General features: G+C 49.7%; 1 protein-coding gene and 1 long non-coding RNA gene across 2 annotated transcripts in view; both read right to left on the reverse strand.

Moving 5' to 3' along the window:
- SLC2A2 (solute carrier family 2 member 2) overlaps positions 1 to 8533 on the reverse strand; it is a 10380-nt gene extending 1847 nt beyond the window's left edge. The window contains exons 1-8 of the mRNA XM_009280556.1: positions 8501 to 8533; positions 7723 to 7818; positions 6918 to 7186; positions 6282 to 6406; positions 5396 to 5511; positions 4011 to 4173; positions 2956 to 3143; positions 1749 to 1853 (exon numbers count right to left, since the gene is read on the reverse strand). Coding sequence (XP_009278831.1) covers positions 1749 to 1853; positions 2956 to 3143; positions 4011 to 4173; positions 5396 to 5511; positions 6282 to 6406; positions 6918 to 7186; positions 7723 to 7818; positions 8501 to 8533 — 1095 coding nt within the window. The remainder of the gene's footprint in view (positions 1 to 1748; positions 1854 to 2955; positions 3144 to 4010; positions 4174 to 5395; positions 5512 to 6281; positions 6407 to 6917; positions 7187 to 7722; positions 7819 to 8500) is intronic.
- A 6187-nt stretch (positions 8534 to 14720) lies between these two features.
- Positions 14721 to 15540, reverse strand: LOC103899990. The gene is made up of 2 exons (XR_657635.1): positions 15504 to 15540; positions 14721 to 15385 (listed from the first exon to the last, which is right to left on the reverse strand). It is a non-coding gene; the product is annotated as an uncharacterized LOC103899990 (long non-coding RNA).
- Between the last annotated feature and the right edge of the window lie 6 nt (positions 15541 to 15546).

Consider the following 15546-nt stretch of genomic DNA (forward strand, 5'->3'; position numbering starts at 1 on the left):
GGGCTAGACTGAGCAGCCACCCTGCCGAGGGCAAGGCAAAACCACATATACTCAGAGCTCATGCATTTCCAAGCTCTCAAGACTTCCCACCACTCCTACGCATGTATTGCTGACTATGGACTTTTTTCCGTTCTTTTTTTTGTTCTTTTTTTTTTCAGGAAGAATAAACTTACTAGGTCTGCATTAGTTTGGAAGCAGCCTTCAAAATGTAGCATGATTCAAGTCACATCACAGGCCGTTGCACCTTGCCTGTCTTAGGGGAGGGATAGTTGTGTCGCAGCTGGAGTCAGGATTTTTCCTCCAGTTGCTCTCAGACTCCTTTTGCTTCCCTGGTAGCCACAAGGCTTAGTTTGCTCCTTCTCAACTTCTCTTGGTGGACTCCAGTCATCTCACCCAACTTTTGACATCTAAGTCTGTACCAATCACTTCACGCAATGGGGAGATGTAGGTAACTCCAGAGGACAGTGCATCTGGCCTGCCCTAAGATACCATGCACTAGCCTCTGAGGCTGCCTGCTCCTTCCCGTCTGCTCGGAAGGACACTTTGGCCATCAGCTCAACTTTTCCTGCCATTACAACAAGTGATTTATGCTTCCAAGAGACCATCTCTTTTGCTGGAGGCAGTTCATCCTGCTAACTCATGAAGTTGCAGAGGGTGAGCCTCTGTGCTCCCTTCTCCCCTTGCCAAGGTCCACCCAGCTGTCAGTGCTTCTGCCTTTTGATCGGGGTCTGTCATTTATTGACAAATGCAGGTAATTTTTAAGTGCTCATGGTTCATGGCCAAAAGAAGCAAAGAGCAAATGCCCGAGGCTGCAAGTACCACAGCCCTGGGGTGGAGATCGAATTGCAGGAGAGCCTCCAAGCTGGAGAAAGACCTCTTTCAGCTGCATGCCTTCGTGCCTTATTTCACAATAAACATCACGTTTTCTCCTCTGTACGGGACCTGTGATGGCAGGTTCACCCCAAGACCTCCTCTCTCATGCATGCTGGACTAAGATCTCTTAGGGCTGTGTATTTCTACCTTGCAGCTAGTCCTGCTTTGTGGTGGGTGGAAGTCCTTTGCTCCCTAAGTCTCTCTAGAGATGTGAGGGAAATGGGCTTGGCATTTCCTGATCTTCTTATATTAATGGCCACATTAAAAAAATAATTGCCTGCTGATAGGAATTGTGTTAATACTCTCAGGAGAGAGACAAACGAAAGGAAAGGCTGTGAAAACAGAACCATCCTTTTATTGCTGCGGAGTACTGCATAGATACCATGAGGATAGGTGCTAGATTACTTTTATTACTGTGGAATAGCCTTTGGATATCACTCATGCTGGTGCTATGTACATGCAGAAAACAATTTGAAAGATAACAGGTAAGAGGGAGATTGTGAGCTGCTGGCGTCCCCATCACAACCCCAATCCCTTGCCTTCTCCCCGAGGGGAACAGGACCCACAGGATTTCAATCTCAAAGGCAACTTTTATTCTGGGGGGAAATACTGAGCTGCCAGAGCTTCCCTGAACACGGTGATGCAGTTTTCACTCATGAGGCATTTAGCAGTGCTGTTTGATAGCAATGGGCTGTATTTCAAGGCTTGATTTTTCAAATGACACTTGCCCAGGGAATGATTTTTCCTGTAAGGTGGGCAGGGTCAGCCCTGCAAAACTGCAAATCCCAGCCCCAGCTCCAGGATAAACTCATGTTTCAAAACCACATTGTGGCTTACGTGTTTTTGTAGTCTAGGGGGCAGAAATATTTACTTACAGAGATAACAGTGAAGACTGTGTTCACCACTCCAACACCAATGGTTGCGTAAACTGGTTGGTCAACTCCAGCTCTCTCAAAAATGTTTGTAGAGTAGTAAAATATCTATCAAAATACATTAGGATGAAGGATTAGGCAACAGGGCTGGTGGAACTTTTTGTTCTCTTGAGGGAAGAGTTGCACTTGCTTGGCTGAGATGTGAAGTAATTTAATTATGATTAGTTTTTCAACTTTTAATGGCTTGTTATAATAATTAAAGCTGAAACTTTCAAAGGAGCCCGAGGGAGTTAAAAATCCCATTGAAATTCCCCTCCTGAGCTACTGCATTTGCACATTTAAAACTGTTTTCTTCCATGTAGTCCCGTGTTTAATCTTGAAAACCAGATCACCAGCACTGAGCGCTGGAGACAAATACCTTAATATGACCGAGTTTTACATGAATTTTAAAATATTCTTGCTATGCTGGAATGACTCAAATTTCTCCCTTCTCTCCAAGAATAAGGCAATTCCTACCTGGTGGAAGTTAAGGGCAGGAGGTAAATGGGTGGCTGACCCCGTGGCTGGTGGATGGGGCTGGGCATGGCCTCGAGCCACGGCAGCTGGGCTCCATGGGGCTGCTCATCCCCAGCTCAGCCCAACGAGGCTGGGCATCCCCGCGTGCTGCTCCACCTTGCAATGCAGAAATGCTCTTAGAGTTTTGAAAGCCGGTGGGACAAAGGCCTCAACCTTTGTAAAGTTGCCACCAGACTTTCAAGAATTTGAGTCTTAGCCGATTTTGAAAAGGAAGCTCTATGGTCCTGGGTGTAAATGGTGATTTCTGGTATCCCAGGAGGTGATGCAAAAACTGTTTAGCGAAAAATAGCTAGAAGATAGTGATTCTGTGGTTCCTGGGGTGAGCATGTAGTGATTAAAGAGAACAAACTGCTGACGAACTCAGGTAGGCGGAGGGTCACGGGAGAGCTCAGCATGGACCCACCGTACCAGCTGGTTTTGTGCTGAACTCCCTCGCACCCTTCTCCGCTCCTGCCCTCCCGCAGCCCGGCTTGGTGGTGAGGTCCACCTTCAATACCAATGACGGTGGCCTAGGAGCCTACTGCACTCACGGGAAAGCCTTCTCTTCACCTCTGCATGGCTTGGACAGAGCCAGCATTGCCTTTTCATGGTCAGTGTGGATTTCTTTAAAGACAAATGTTTTTGGGAGACTCACCGCGTTGATTCCTGAGAACTGTTGAGATACTTGCACCATCAGCGCCACGATGACAGCCTGCCTGTACTTTGAAGAGGTGAAAAGCTGTCTTATGGAGACTTTCTTTTCACTAGCAGCTTCTTGCTTTTCCTTTTCCATCTCAGCAATCTCTTTCATCGGGTCACAGTTTCCTCTGAGCCTTTTCAAACCTTAAGAAAAAAAAGATTGACATTTTATTTTCAATGGTAGATAAGGAGTAGAGTAAGGACAAGAATCTCTCTAGCCAAAACTCAGGGTAAGCCAACCACATGGACAGTAGTGTCCTCTTGCTCTGAGAACTCCTATGGCACATCAAGGATCAAAGGTGTGTCTGCTTGGCAAGGGGCAGCAGCACATTAGTTCTACGAAAGCTCTGAGACACCACGCTCAAGCCTCATCCCTCAGCAATGCTTATTAGTCCCATGCAAACATATCTCAATAGTTTCTGGTCCAGAGCTAATTTATACTTCAGCAGCTCAGAGCATGGGCATGCAACTCTGCCCCCAAGCATGTGGACGTACTCTGTTTTACTCGATCCTGGGTTCTCACCTCAGTTTCAGCTGTGTCCTATCATTGACTGCTCTTACTCCTTGTAGAGACGGCTGGAACCAGCTAAGGAGGGCCACGCTGGAAGATGTATAAGCGGTTGCAGTAACTGCTATGGGTTTGCTGTGTAGTTGCAAATAGCACCACGGATAGAGAGGTCAGCTGTCTCCCAGAAGATGTCATTTTTACACCTGGTTGAAATTCCTTCCAACTGAATGGGCTTTTGGGGGTGGCATCTGCTAGATGCAATCTCTCTGATGGAAAGGAGTAACATGCTAAGGCTCACACCACCCGCAACAACGTAGAAGCAAGCATGCCTTAGGCAGTGACTATATGCAGGTGTCCAAAATCCCTCGTGCAAATGTGCTGCGTGGGATGGAGCAACTATACCCAGTTACATGTGTGAGCCCTCAGCCGGGCTTTTCCTTCTGTGTTTAATACTATGTATAGTATAAAAACAATTCCAGACAAGACCAGAACGTGTGTCTTACTTTTTTTAGCTTCTTCCACCTTCCCCAGTTTGATGTAAAGGTATCGGGGGCTCTCGGGGCACAGTAAGAGCAGGAAGAACTGCAGGAGGGCAGCCACACCGGACAGACCGAGGAGCAGGGGCCACATCTCGTCGTTGCCCAGGAGGAAGTCTAGTCCGAGGACCTGGAATAATTGAGGCATGTTTGAATGGCTTATTTTGCACCCTAGAAAAAGAAAGTGATTGACCACTATGGCATTTCGAAGCAACAACCTGGAGGAAAACTAGAAGCAAATACCAATTCTCAGTCCTAACAATTTGATTTCTTTAGTTATGATGCACATTTACAAGGAGGGAATGAACAGATGGTGTAAAAATGTCATGAGCAAGACTTTGGCTTACAGGTGCTGTGGGACAAACCTCTGCAAGCCTGTTCCCCACTCTGGGGTGACTCAGTCCTCCTTGGGATGTGCCACCAGCAGGAGACCTGTGCCTGGCCAGAACCATTGCGTAAACAGCTCAGCAAATACACATATGCCAATGAAATGTTTTCTCCTCAGACCTTGCTCTCCTGGGTTTTTAGGGTATGGGTTTTTATGGGCATATGTGTCCTAAGCAGTCCCACAAAGGTGCAGAGCTTGGATGGAGGTCCACACAGTGTGGGATGCCCCAGCTGCCTGGCTGCTAACCAGCAGAGTCTGAGCACCAGGGCCGCAGCGCAGCGAGAGGCTCAGCAAATAGGCTGACTTGAGCTTTGCTTCAGTGTGTGATTATGGCGTTGAAAAAGATGTTCCAGAGGGGTTGTGAGTACTTGCAACTTTTTTCCTTCCACAATTTGCAAAGCATTTTTTGTGCTCCCGCAGCCAGTGAAGCTGGCAGGACCTACCTTGTGAGCTTTTTTCCCCCATGGTCTGTCCGTAGTCTTTGGCTAAGTCAGATATTAGATGAACTTTGTGGTTACGTTAAGTTTTTCTGGATGTGTTGGTTCTCAGTACATTTATATGTCAGCCTGTCATGTAGCTGGGACTCCTGCCATGGTGGGAAATGCTGATGGGGATGTTGGACTCCCTGCTTCTCTGATGAAGCCATTTTTGAGCACCTGAATATCAGGGATCTCATGTTCAGGATCCAGCCTGACTCTGATGAGATGCGTACAAAAACTTCACAGGGGAGGGGAGAAATTGTTTGCAGTAGTACTTTTTAGTTCATGAGAAGTCATGAAAAAGTCATAAGTCCTTAACAAAGTCATCTTTGTTAAGGACACCTCTGACTCAAGGTAGGAGTTTAAGCCCATTAGAGCAGATTGCTCACACTCTCCCTCAGTTTTGGAGTGACACCCCAGTCTATCACTGGGGTATCCCTAATCTCTGAAATACCCTCTCTGGACTTGTGCACTTTCCTTCTTACCTGGCTGATGAGGATACCTGTGACGATAGCAAGCTGGTGCAACGTTCCCAGCGCTCCTCGAAGGGCCGTGGGAGAGACCTCGCTGACGTACATGGGCACGAGTCCGGAGGAGAGCCCTGCACCAAGCATATGTGGGCATCACCTCTTCTAGACCACAGCTCAGCAACCAGCAGAAACCGCTTCCCGAACGGGAAAGGAGGATGGAGCCCATGTGCTGCATCCCACATCCCACCAAGTCCCTTGTGCCTGGCTGGGAACCACCCGCATCCTGCAAAGGTGCTCGGATATCCCCGGATTCAGAGCCCCGAGCCAGGAAGCCTTTACACTTGAACACCTACATATGAGCATGAAGCTGGGAGAAGTTATCACAGAGAAAAGAGCTTTATTAAAACTTGCCTTGAACCTTCAGAGTGGAGTATTGTATTTGCATACCAGTAATAGTGATCATGAGCTGTTATTTCTAAGCTAATTCTAATGTAATTCCATATTATTTGCCTACTATCTTATCCTCTCTATGTACAGTGCTGCTATACTATCTGCTAGATAGTACTGTTGTCTAGGGAACCTGTTAAACAGCATGGCTACTAACATACTGCAACAACAGCCACCACCAAGATCGAGCCTTGAGATACAGAGGAGGGACTCGCTCCTTTCTAGGATACGTAAAATAATCTGACTTCATGATAGAGCCAAACTAAATACTTCTGGGAAAGATCCTTGATTGAGAAGGACAGACATAGGAAGAAGAGGGAAACTCCCACCTGTGAAACCGCTTCTGAACTAAAAAAGAGATTAAAAAAATATAGGAAACTTTTAACTGCAGCCTTGGAGCACCCAGCACCCACCAAGGGGCTGGTTCGCAGTGCTTGACCCTGCTTGGACTTACCGCAGTACAGCCCCGTGACTGCTCTCCCAGCGATGATGAGCATGTGAGACGGCCCGAATTTCGCCAGCCCCATGAGGAGGTTCCCAGCGATGGAGAGGACGTTCACCACCAGCATGGCTTTCACCCTGCAAGGCAGCAGCAGCACAGCTTGTTCTGGCACCTCTCTCAGCCAAAGCAGCCATCGCAACGTACAATCAGAGCTACTAAGTGACTTAATCAGCACTACAGGTGAAAAAATAATGATCGTAGGCACTGAAAAATATCAGGCAGGGGTGCAATCACAGTAGCTAAAAGTATATTATACATCCTCTGCAAACTCCATTCAGATGCCCTCCTCTCCCTTTTGCCATGGAAAGAAAGGGGGGAATTCAGAACTTAGTCAAGGCTGCTCATCAGCTGCTTGTCTGAAGCACTAAAAGTTGCAATAAAACATCTGATTTATAATTGAGGATTTTAATAAGCCAGACCTCTGTGGTCGTTGGAACAGTATTTTGGAGGTTTGAGGGTTTTTTTTCATTAAATTGGGGAAAATAACACAAATTGTATTTCTACGGGGAGGAAATGGTTCAAGGGGAAAAATCAAACAAAAAGGCTTGGGCTGTGGCAGGCGACTCACAGCACACAAGGTCCTCTCACCTCCCCAGCTGGTCGCCGATCCACCCCACGGGGAAGGAGGAGACCATGCCGCCGACGGCAAACATGGAGACGGAGAGGGACCAGTACATGGTGAGGATGTGCGGGGAGGTGGCGAGGTCCTCGCCGTTGTCAGCTGAGGGTGTGAGCGTGCCCTCGGTGCCACCCCAGGGCTCCATGCTGGGGACGGTGCCATCCTCCCCAGAGGCGTTGGTGGCATGTCTGTCCAGGGGGGCAATGCCCAACACATGCCCGTAGTGGGCTTCTATCACCTGTGATGGGCAAAGAGGAAAAACGCCGTCAGCTCAAATCTATAAACACCTCCAACCCCTGTTTTGGGCTTTTTTCTGCCCCAGGACAAGCTTTGCATCACAGGCTCCACAGGGGTGAAATTTTGGGGTTCCCCACAGCTCCCAAGCACCCACACCCCCAGCAGGGAGGGACCACGAGGGCAGGCGCAGAGCATCCCCCCTCATCCAATGCTGCCTCCCGGGGATGGGGTGAGCATGGTGTCCGGATTCAGCACCTGCAGAGAGGTGCCATCCCTTGGTCTGGGCACAGGGACTGTGTTGCAGTGGGGATGGCACCATGATGTGCGGAGCCCCGTGCCTTTCACTGCGGGGGTGGCAGCAGGGGGCCCTCACTGTTGCCTTACCCTACTACCTTATCATGGGGGCTTTGTACTGCAGGAGATAGTGCCTGGGAAGGGACAGAGCCCTCCTGAGGGCTTCTGCAAGGGACAAACCAGCCATAGCTGCCCTGAAGCCCTCGTCCCTTGGCTGTGCATGGCTTGGGGGGCTTGGCTTACCTTCTGGGGGGCGTTAATGACACCCAGGCTGTAGCCGTACTGGAAGAAGCCCAATACCGCAGTGAAGACAGAGAGGACCAGTGTTCCCGTGAGGTGCTGGGGGAGGAAGCAGAGAACAGCCTCACCCCACTGTCCTAGCCCTGCCCAAACCTGGGGGGCTGCACCCCATCCCTGTCTCAAGGGACCCCGCTGCCCAGCTGGCCAGGACAGTGGCACCCAGGGATGCTGCTGCAGCAGCACAGGCACTTTGGCTGTCTCCAAAGGAGAAGGGAAAGCCCTTGGGGGCAGGCAGGATCAGGCCCCCGGGGAAGAATGGCGTTGCCCCACAAACAGCAATGTGTGCTGGGGGTCTCCCTGCTGCGCTGCCCGTCCCCGCCCCGGTACTCGCAGCGAGCGGGAGCTCTGCCTGGTACAGCAGCGCAGGCAGCAGCAGCAACGTGCCCTTCCCCATCCCCAGTGCACGGTCAGCACCACCGCTGAAGCAGAACAGCTAGGAAAAAATGACCAAAACGCTGTTTTTCACAGCAATGCTGTTTCAAGCATTATTTCCTTCCGTCACAGTTAAAATTATCTGATGAGCTGATGGAGCTCTTAAAAATAAAAAATAATCCCTTGACCCCTTTGCCCCTGTGCTCAGTACGCAGACATCAAAGAGCAATTAATTAGGGGAGGGGATTTTTTTTTTTTTGTTTTGGTCTTGGCAAGCAATAAATGCCATTGCTCAGTGCTGGGCTCCTGCAGAAATTCTAGTGCAAAAATACCACCGAGCCATGGTTACCTTCTCTGCTTGCATTTTGCTTTTCTTGTCCATCCCGCAGCTCCTCCGCTGTCCTCCCGGGAGCGGTCACTGTCCTGGGCTGCAGAGCGAGGTGAGAGCTTGGGCAGGGAAGGAGGGACAGCAGGGCTGGGATGGAGGCAGCAAAACTGGCTGGTGCTCCGAGAGATGGGACTATATCAACTCTGGAGTTAATGAGAAACCCAAGCCTTCCATGTGTTATTTGGCCACTGCTTGGCTCAGAGCAGCCACTACCAATCCCTGTATTTGGGGGGACAAACAAAACAACGGGAGACCTGCAAAGACATAGAGTGGACCTGGGAAATTGAAATGATCCAGCTGAAAGGCTGATTTGGGGCTGTCCCTCAGTTGAACAGTCTGATGTGACATGCCAGGGACTTGGGTACATGCTACAGCCTATTTCGAGATGTTCAACACCTTTCTTGGCTTCTGTGCTGGGTTTATGTGCTACATTACAAATCTCTTGCTGAATTAGCAAGAAGAAACCTTTCCAGCATATGTAGCAAAGAAGCTAGAAAATGACTAAGAGTGTTTTATTTAGATAGCACTTGGCAACTGCTTTAGAATATATTTATGATGTGAGTAATAGCACTTGGCATCTGCTTTAGAATATATTTATGATGTGAGTATATATAACATACACAGCCAAACATACATAAATACGGATGTATACAGGTCTCTCTCTCTCTATGTACATACATACCTGCACGCACACAGCCCCCTCAACACGTAGCTGTAATGCTAGTACACACCTGTACATATGCATCCCGAGCATTCAGAGGAGACGGCTGTATGTGTATGTGGAGATATAACACAGCAAAATTACCCAGAATATTACAATAACCTATGTTTTCGTTAAAAAGCCCACAATGGCCTGAATGCTGAGCCTTTCAGCACCACCAGCCGATTGCTGCGCTGTCAAATACTGCTGATGCTGCCAAATATTGCAGCCCTTTGGCTTGGCTCACTCGGTAGTCACGAACTTTGCACATCTGCAAAAGCTGGTCTGAGCTGGTCTCGCTCGGGCTTGGGCTTTGCTGTCCTTGACGTTGTCAGCGAGAGGAGCTGCAGGGCCAGGGTGGATGGCAGCATCCATAGCAGACATGCCAAAGTCTGAATCAGCCGAGAAGGTGATTAATGCTGATTAATGCCTTTACCTTCCAGATAAGCCCCCGATGGATCCAGCAGCCAAGTTACAGCGACTCTTTGGATGATGCTCTCAGTCAGCCAGGCTTCACATGGGCACAAAATGTACTTTCTACAGAGGAAGGGAAAAAAAAAAAAAAAAAAAAAAAAAAGAGGAGCGTAAGACCACTAATCTTTGCACTGGTCTCCTCCAGTAAAGTAAAACTTTAACTGGAGGAGAAAAGTTCATTGCATTAATGCAGGCATTGATTCCAGCCACAGCACCTGCATTCCCCTCTTGGGCTGGTGTAGCTGCAAGGGGGAGGGCCTCGAGGCTGAGCTTTTTGAAGTTTTCCCCAATATTTGTCCTTCCAGCTGAGATCTTTGTCCATCGTGTTTGTTTGCTTGCTGTGTGTGGATACCCAGGCATTTACAAGCACCGTTTCTTTGCATTGTGGTTAAATGCCTCCACAATGGGGGCTGGCAGGATTAGACAATTAACAGGCTGCTCAAGTTTGAATCAGAAAACAAATGAGAGCCCTGACCCAATATCCCAAATTGAAACCCTCAGGCACTGTGAAACTCCTGGCCAGGACCAATGTCCCCCTCCAGGATCCCCATCCTGTTGTGGGTCCCCGGCCAAGGGAGGATGATGCTTTTACCCCCCTACTCTTCCCAGCCTACTGGAGGCAGTCTGAGGGGGCAAAGGCCATCTACATACCGAAAGGAGAGAGCCAGGTGGCCTTTCCGTGGCTTGTAGCCTGTCGTGTCCTCCCCGCTGCTGCTTACAGAGCGGAACCCTCCCTTAATCCGGCTTCCCAGGGAGGGGGTGCGGAGTGGCTGGTGCAGCAGTGGGGAGGCATGGGTGAGCATCAGTCACCTCCCCAGGAGCAGCCCGGTGACTTCCATGGAAACCTTGGATGCCAAAGGCTGGAAGCCCCATGGCCACCAGCCTCCCTTGGCCAGGTCTGCTGGCAAAAGGCATGAAGTTATCCCAGGGCTCTCCCATCCCTTCCTGGCCCCTCTTAGCCTCCCTGCTGGGCTGGATGCTGCAAGCCAGTGCCCAGGGCTGCCTCGCCAGCTGGGCTGTAATACACTCCTCCAGAGCCTTGCCCCTGGGCAGTTTAAGCACATATTTAGGTCTCAGTGACACTAACGGATTCAGGCCCCTCTGTTTTTCCGAACGGGTGTCTGGATGTGGATGTGCCAGTTAGCAGAGGCCAGCTCGAGGCTGGTCCCAAGGCTCACGGATGGGAAAGGTCAGTGTGTAAATCTGCCTCCCGCTGCAGTCACTTCCCAAAGGGGCTGTCAGAGCATCACACCTTGACTGCTAGCTTGGAAAACTGAAGCACAACGCTCCTACATGCTAGAGCACCACACCCGACTCCACCAGGATGATCAGCCCGTCCATCTCTTTCATGTTTGACAGCTGGTTGTGGGACCGCAGGCTGTAGGATATAGGTTTCAACACAGCACAGCTCAGGAGCAATACTGACCCACCCCATGGCTGGCGAGCCATGCCAGGCAGCAGTTAAGTGATTTGACCAAGGGCACAGAGATCAAAAGGGCAAAGGGGAAATGGCAGCTGGCCCACGGGCATCTTCCTGGTGGGGCCAGCCTGGCCATCCTCATCTTCATTGCTAGGACCCCAGCTTTGCCAACCTGGAGCTTGTTTGTACTTTCTCTTGTCCACGTTCAGATGATCTTTGAATATGTCTGAGGGTAACAAGGGCATGTGTGTTTCATGCGGCTTGTAAACACAGGGCTTTCCTTGCCAGGGCAAACAGAGCACCTCAGCCAGATAGATTCATCCCACAGTTATCCAGGGAACGTGGTGTGATGCAGAGGTGAAACATGCAGATGACAGATGTGTCTCCACGTGCGTGGCTGAGCACCGCCGTGGGTCCAGGCAACTCTCAGCCTGAAGGCATCACTGCTGTTCCCAGGTAAAGCACTCTAGAAATACCAATTTCACTGTTTTCCGGACAGCAGCACACGCCGCACCCTTGTTAGTGCTTTGGGGGTGTGCTGTAGTGCCGCAGGGTTTTGTGGCTTTTCTCCAGGGCTCCTGGCAAGAAGCTGCTCCAAACTGCTCTCGTAGCTTCTCATTACCTGAGTGTGCAAAATAGGTAAATGCCAGGAATCCTAAACACAGCATCCAGCCCCTCAACCCTGGGTGACTGCACCTTGTAGCATGAATCTTAACGTTTTGTGATGGGCATCATTTACATTATTTGCAAACATTGCTTGCATTATTGCTAAGTATGTTACTTATTAATGAAGTGTAAGAACTATGTATAATGCTACTGTCATACAGAATTGCCGTGCTTATTGCCTACTATATGTCGCGTTTACTATAATTGGTGGTGTTACTAAATTTAATGCTATGTGATAAAAGCGATGGGTTAAAGTTTATGGTCGGGCTTTGCTTTTGAACAACTGAACATGCCATCACATCAGTGGAAGTAATTTAAAGACTCGATAAGGACAGTGAGGCTTTCTCTGTGGCTGGGGTAATTTGCACACCTGTTTTACTGCCTTTGGGTCATCCAGAGGCAGTTTTGATGTGATAAAAAAAGGAAAAAAGCAAAACGATGTTAAAAAAAAAAAGGAAAAGCAAAACATTAACCAAAACAAAAAGGAAAAAAAAGGAAGATCCAGACCATAAGGTTGTGGCTCTCCAGGTAAGAGCAGGCTGATGGGGCACATCAGAGGCTGGCACAAAAAGAACACGATATATGTTCATTTTTTTTCTATATATGCGCAGCAGCTGGGGCAGGCAGCAGTGCTGGGGTCACCCGCAGAACAGGGGCTTCAGGCTGACAAAACACATTGGAGAGGGAGAATTTGGTGCATTTACAGCACAGTTGTAAAGATCTCGGTGTGTTGGCCTTGTACCCTTCCAGCAAAAACTAGTGGCATTAAAGCAGGGGAGTTCAATGGGGCCCTTCCCACTCCCCTAGCTCTAGGTGGTGCAGCATCTGCCAGAAAAGAAAAATTGGGAAGCAAACCCAGCAAACATCTGCAGTAGTTCGCGACAGCCAAGATGGGAAGCAGCAGCTCTGCAGCAGGGCAGTAAACAGATGCCGCAGGGGTGCAGTGGTTGCAACAGGCATCCTATGCCTTGAACTGCATCCTTATTGCTGAGGACATCTCTGCTGGATCTCCTTAGAGGAGCCGTGTCCCCCAGGCAGGTGGCTTATCATCCTGGGCACAGGCACGGTATGGTATGGAGGTCCACCCCACACCTTCAGGAACAAGAAGATTCAGTCCCTGCTGCTGCTCACTGCTGGCCTATGTGATGCTCACGTTGGCCCCAGTTACGGAGCGTCACTGCACAAATTGTGCAGCAATGGACCTGCGTGGGCTCAGGTCGAGACAAGGAATTGCAGCACAGCAACGTCAGCTGTACCAGCAACCAGCCCAGCTCTGGGGCCGAGGCCAGGGTCACCTCAAGCATCCCCATTCTGTCCCAAAATACATATATGATCAACCCCAAAATCATCTCGCAACAAGAAAAATGCCATTTGATAATAATTCTGAAACAGGTTTGAAAACACATTCAGTTCCCGTAAGTAGCTGCTACAGCCTTACCTCTGAGCATCCTTTACCTTGGGAATGGTACCCAGCATCTCCCCGGTGTCCACAGCATGCTGGGGGGTAGCCCCGTGGCCAAGCACGGCCTCACGCCAGCTCTCGGGGCTTTTATTTCATTTACCGCGGAGGGTATGACTTGTCGCTGAAGTTCATGCAGTATTTCACAGCAACTCTGTAAATAATTGAATCTGCAACGGGCTCAAGTGACTCCTGCATGCACAGACGTTATTTCTCTCTTTCCTCCTCCAGCACTGCTCAGCTGAACGAGTAAGTTTCCTTTCCCGGGTAAAAACTCCCAGAAACAGGCTGTTAAAAAGAGCCCCAGGTTTTATTTCTTTAAACACTAAAATTAAGTAGCTTCTGACAGCATTGATCAACCACAAGCGTATTTTACTTACAACAAAAGACAAGCAAACCAAAGCTAGGAGTATTTCGAGGGGAAAGCATATCTCTATAATAATCATGGGTTGATTTTGTGGAAGAGCAGAAGTTTTCAGGTGGTGATGGTCCATCGAGACATCCCTCAGCCACTGCTCATTGCCGGGCAGCATCGCAGAGGACATGCCCTGTCCCCCTGCACTCATCCTGCCCAACATGCCCTGTCCCCCTGCACTCATCCTGCCCAAAACCACCGCTTTCCTGAGACCCTCCAGGCAAAGGGACTTGGAGCCCTGAAAAGCCGCTTTACCTCTGTGACCTGCTAATGGTTAACACCCCAGGTTTTATTTACAAAAACAGAAAAGGCATGGCTTAACGTTGAATTTTTGTGTTTTATTGGCACCAGAAACGCGTTTGCTCTATGTCCATGTACACACTCTGTAGACAAAGACTGTGTTAATACTGGTTTCTTACGCTTTTTGTTTCAAATGACTCTAAGATTTTAAAAAATACATTCACTAACTACCTTATGTTTAAACACAACGATTCCCTTCTATTTTGTCACTGTACCCAAAAACCCACAATAAAAAAAAAATAACCATCCAAAGCTGTGTATTTGTCACTTGAAGGGGAGTTAAAAAAAAAAAAAGTTATCAGTTTGCAGCATAACTTAATAAAAAGCTCTGGTTTTTATTTTATTCATATTTTAACCAGTGAAGAGCTGGTGGCAATCAGTGTCTGTGATGGGACTTGCATGGGGTTTTAACTCCACTATTGTGGTCTTATGGCTGGGGGTACACTCTGCAGGGCGCTTGGCCAGGCGCTGGGCAGGCTGCACTGGACCAGTGGGAAGGTGCCCGATGCCCGGTGGGTGAAGAAGGCACCTGCAAAGCGCCTCTTGCCCGTGCTCCTCTGGATGCCGCGTCCCGCTGGGAGACCCACAGCTGGCAATCCCTGCCAGTACCAAACCGTGATGCCCGGCCCGCGCGGGTACCGCTGCTGCACAGCCCTGCCCGCAGGATGCTTCAGGCGAGGGTGGCCCATCCCATCCCGTCCCCGCCACCCCGCATTGCCTCTTACCCTTGATAAAGATTCAAGTTTGACCAAGTCCTGTTGATTTAATCATTTTTTAATAAAGCCATCGTTACTGAGTACACCAAGATTGCCAGTTAAGCTCTCTATATGTCGCTGGAGGTAACAGCGCTGTGATCGACAGCGGAACGGGGAAAAAAAAAAAACCCAAACCAAAAAACAAACCCCAACCGAAACGAGGTAGGTTAAAACCAGCAACACAGACCTTGTTATGCGACACCCCAACACCACAGGCAGCCATGCTTGCAGCTACTGAGAAAGAAAACCCCAGATACGCACTGAAAACTGAAATCAACTGAGCAGAGTTTATAAGGACCACGATTCAACCTGAACTAAACACACACACACACACACGGTTCGGCACAGATGTTGTCTTTCACTGTATGTTGGGTAATTCCTAGGGAGTGGAGGGGGCGGAAAACGACTAGAGATTCAGACCCTTGGCCGAAGAAACCACACACATATATATATTTTTTAAGCTCTTTACAAGCCCAATCCAGCAACGCAGGGGATGGGCAGCTCGTTTCGTGGTCGTGGCCCTGCACCGGCTGCCTCTGCACGCCAGTGCCCGGCTCCGGGCTCGGGGGGGACGAACGCCCACAGCTCGCACCAGCTTCGGCATCGGGGTCTGGTGCCCGCGGCATCCCAGGAGCCATCTGCGGCCGCAAATCCCACCTCGGGGGCGCCCGGCTCCGGGCTCGGGGGGGACGAACGCCCACAGCTCGCACCAGCTTCGGCATCGGGGTCTGGTGCCCGCGGCATCCCAGGAGCCATCTGCGGCCGCAAATCCCACCTCGGGGGCGAGCGCGGGGCTCCTCCGACCGCTCCGCTGTCCT

Source organism: Aptenodytes forsteri, unplaced genomic scaffold (assembly GCF_000699145.1).
Source record: "Aptenodytes forsteri isolate BGI_AS27 unplaced genomic scaffold, ASM69914v1 Scaffold179, whole genome shotgun sequence".
Lineage (NCBI taxonomy): Eukaryota > Metazoa > Chordata > Aves > Sphenisciformes > Spheniscidae > Aptenodytes > Aptenodytes forsteri.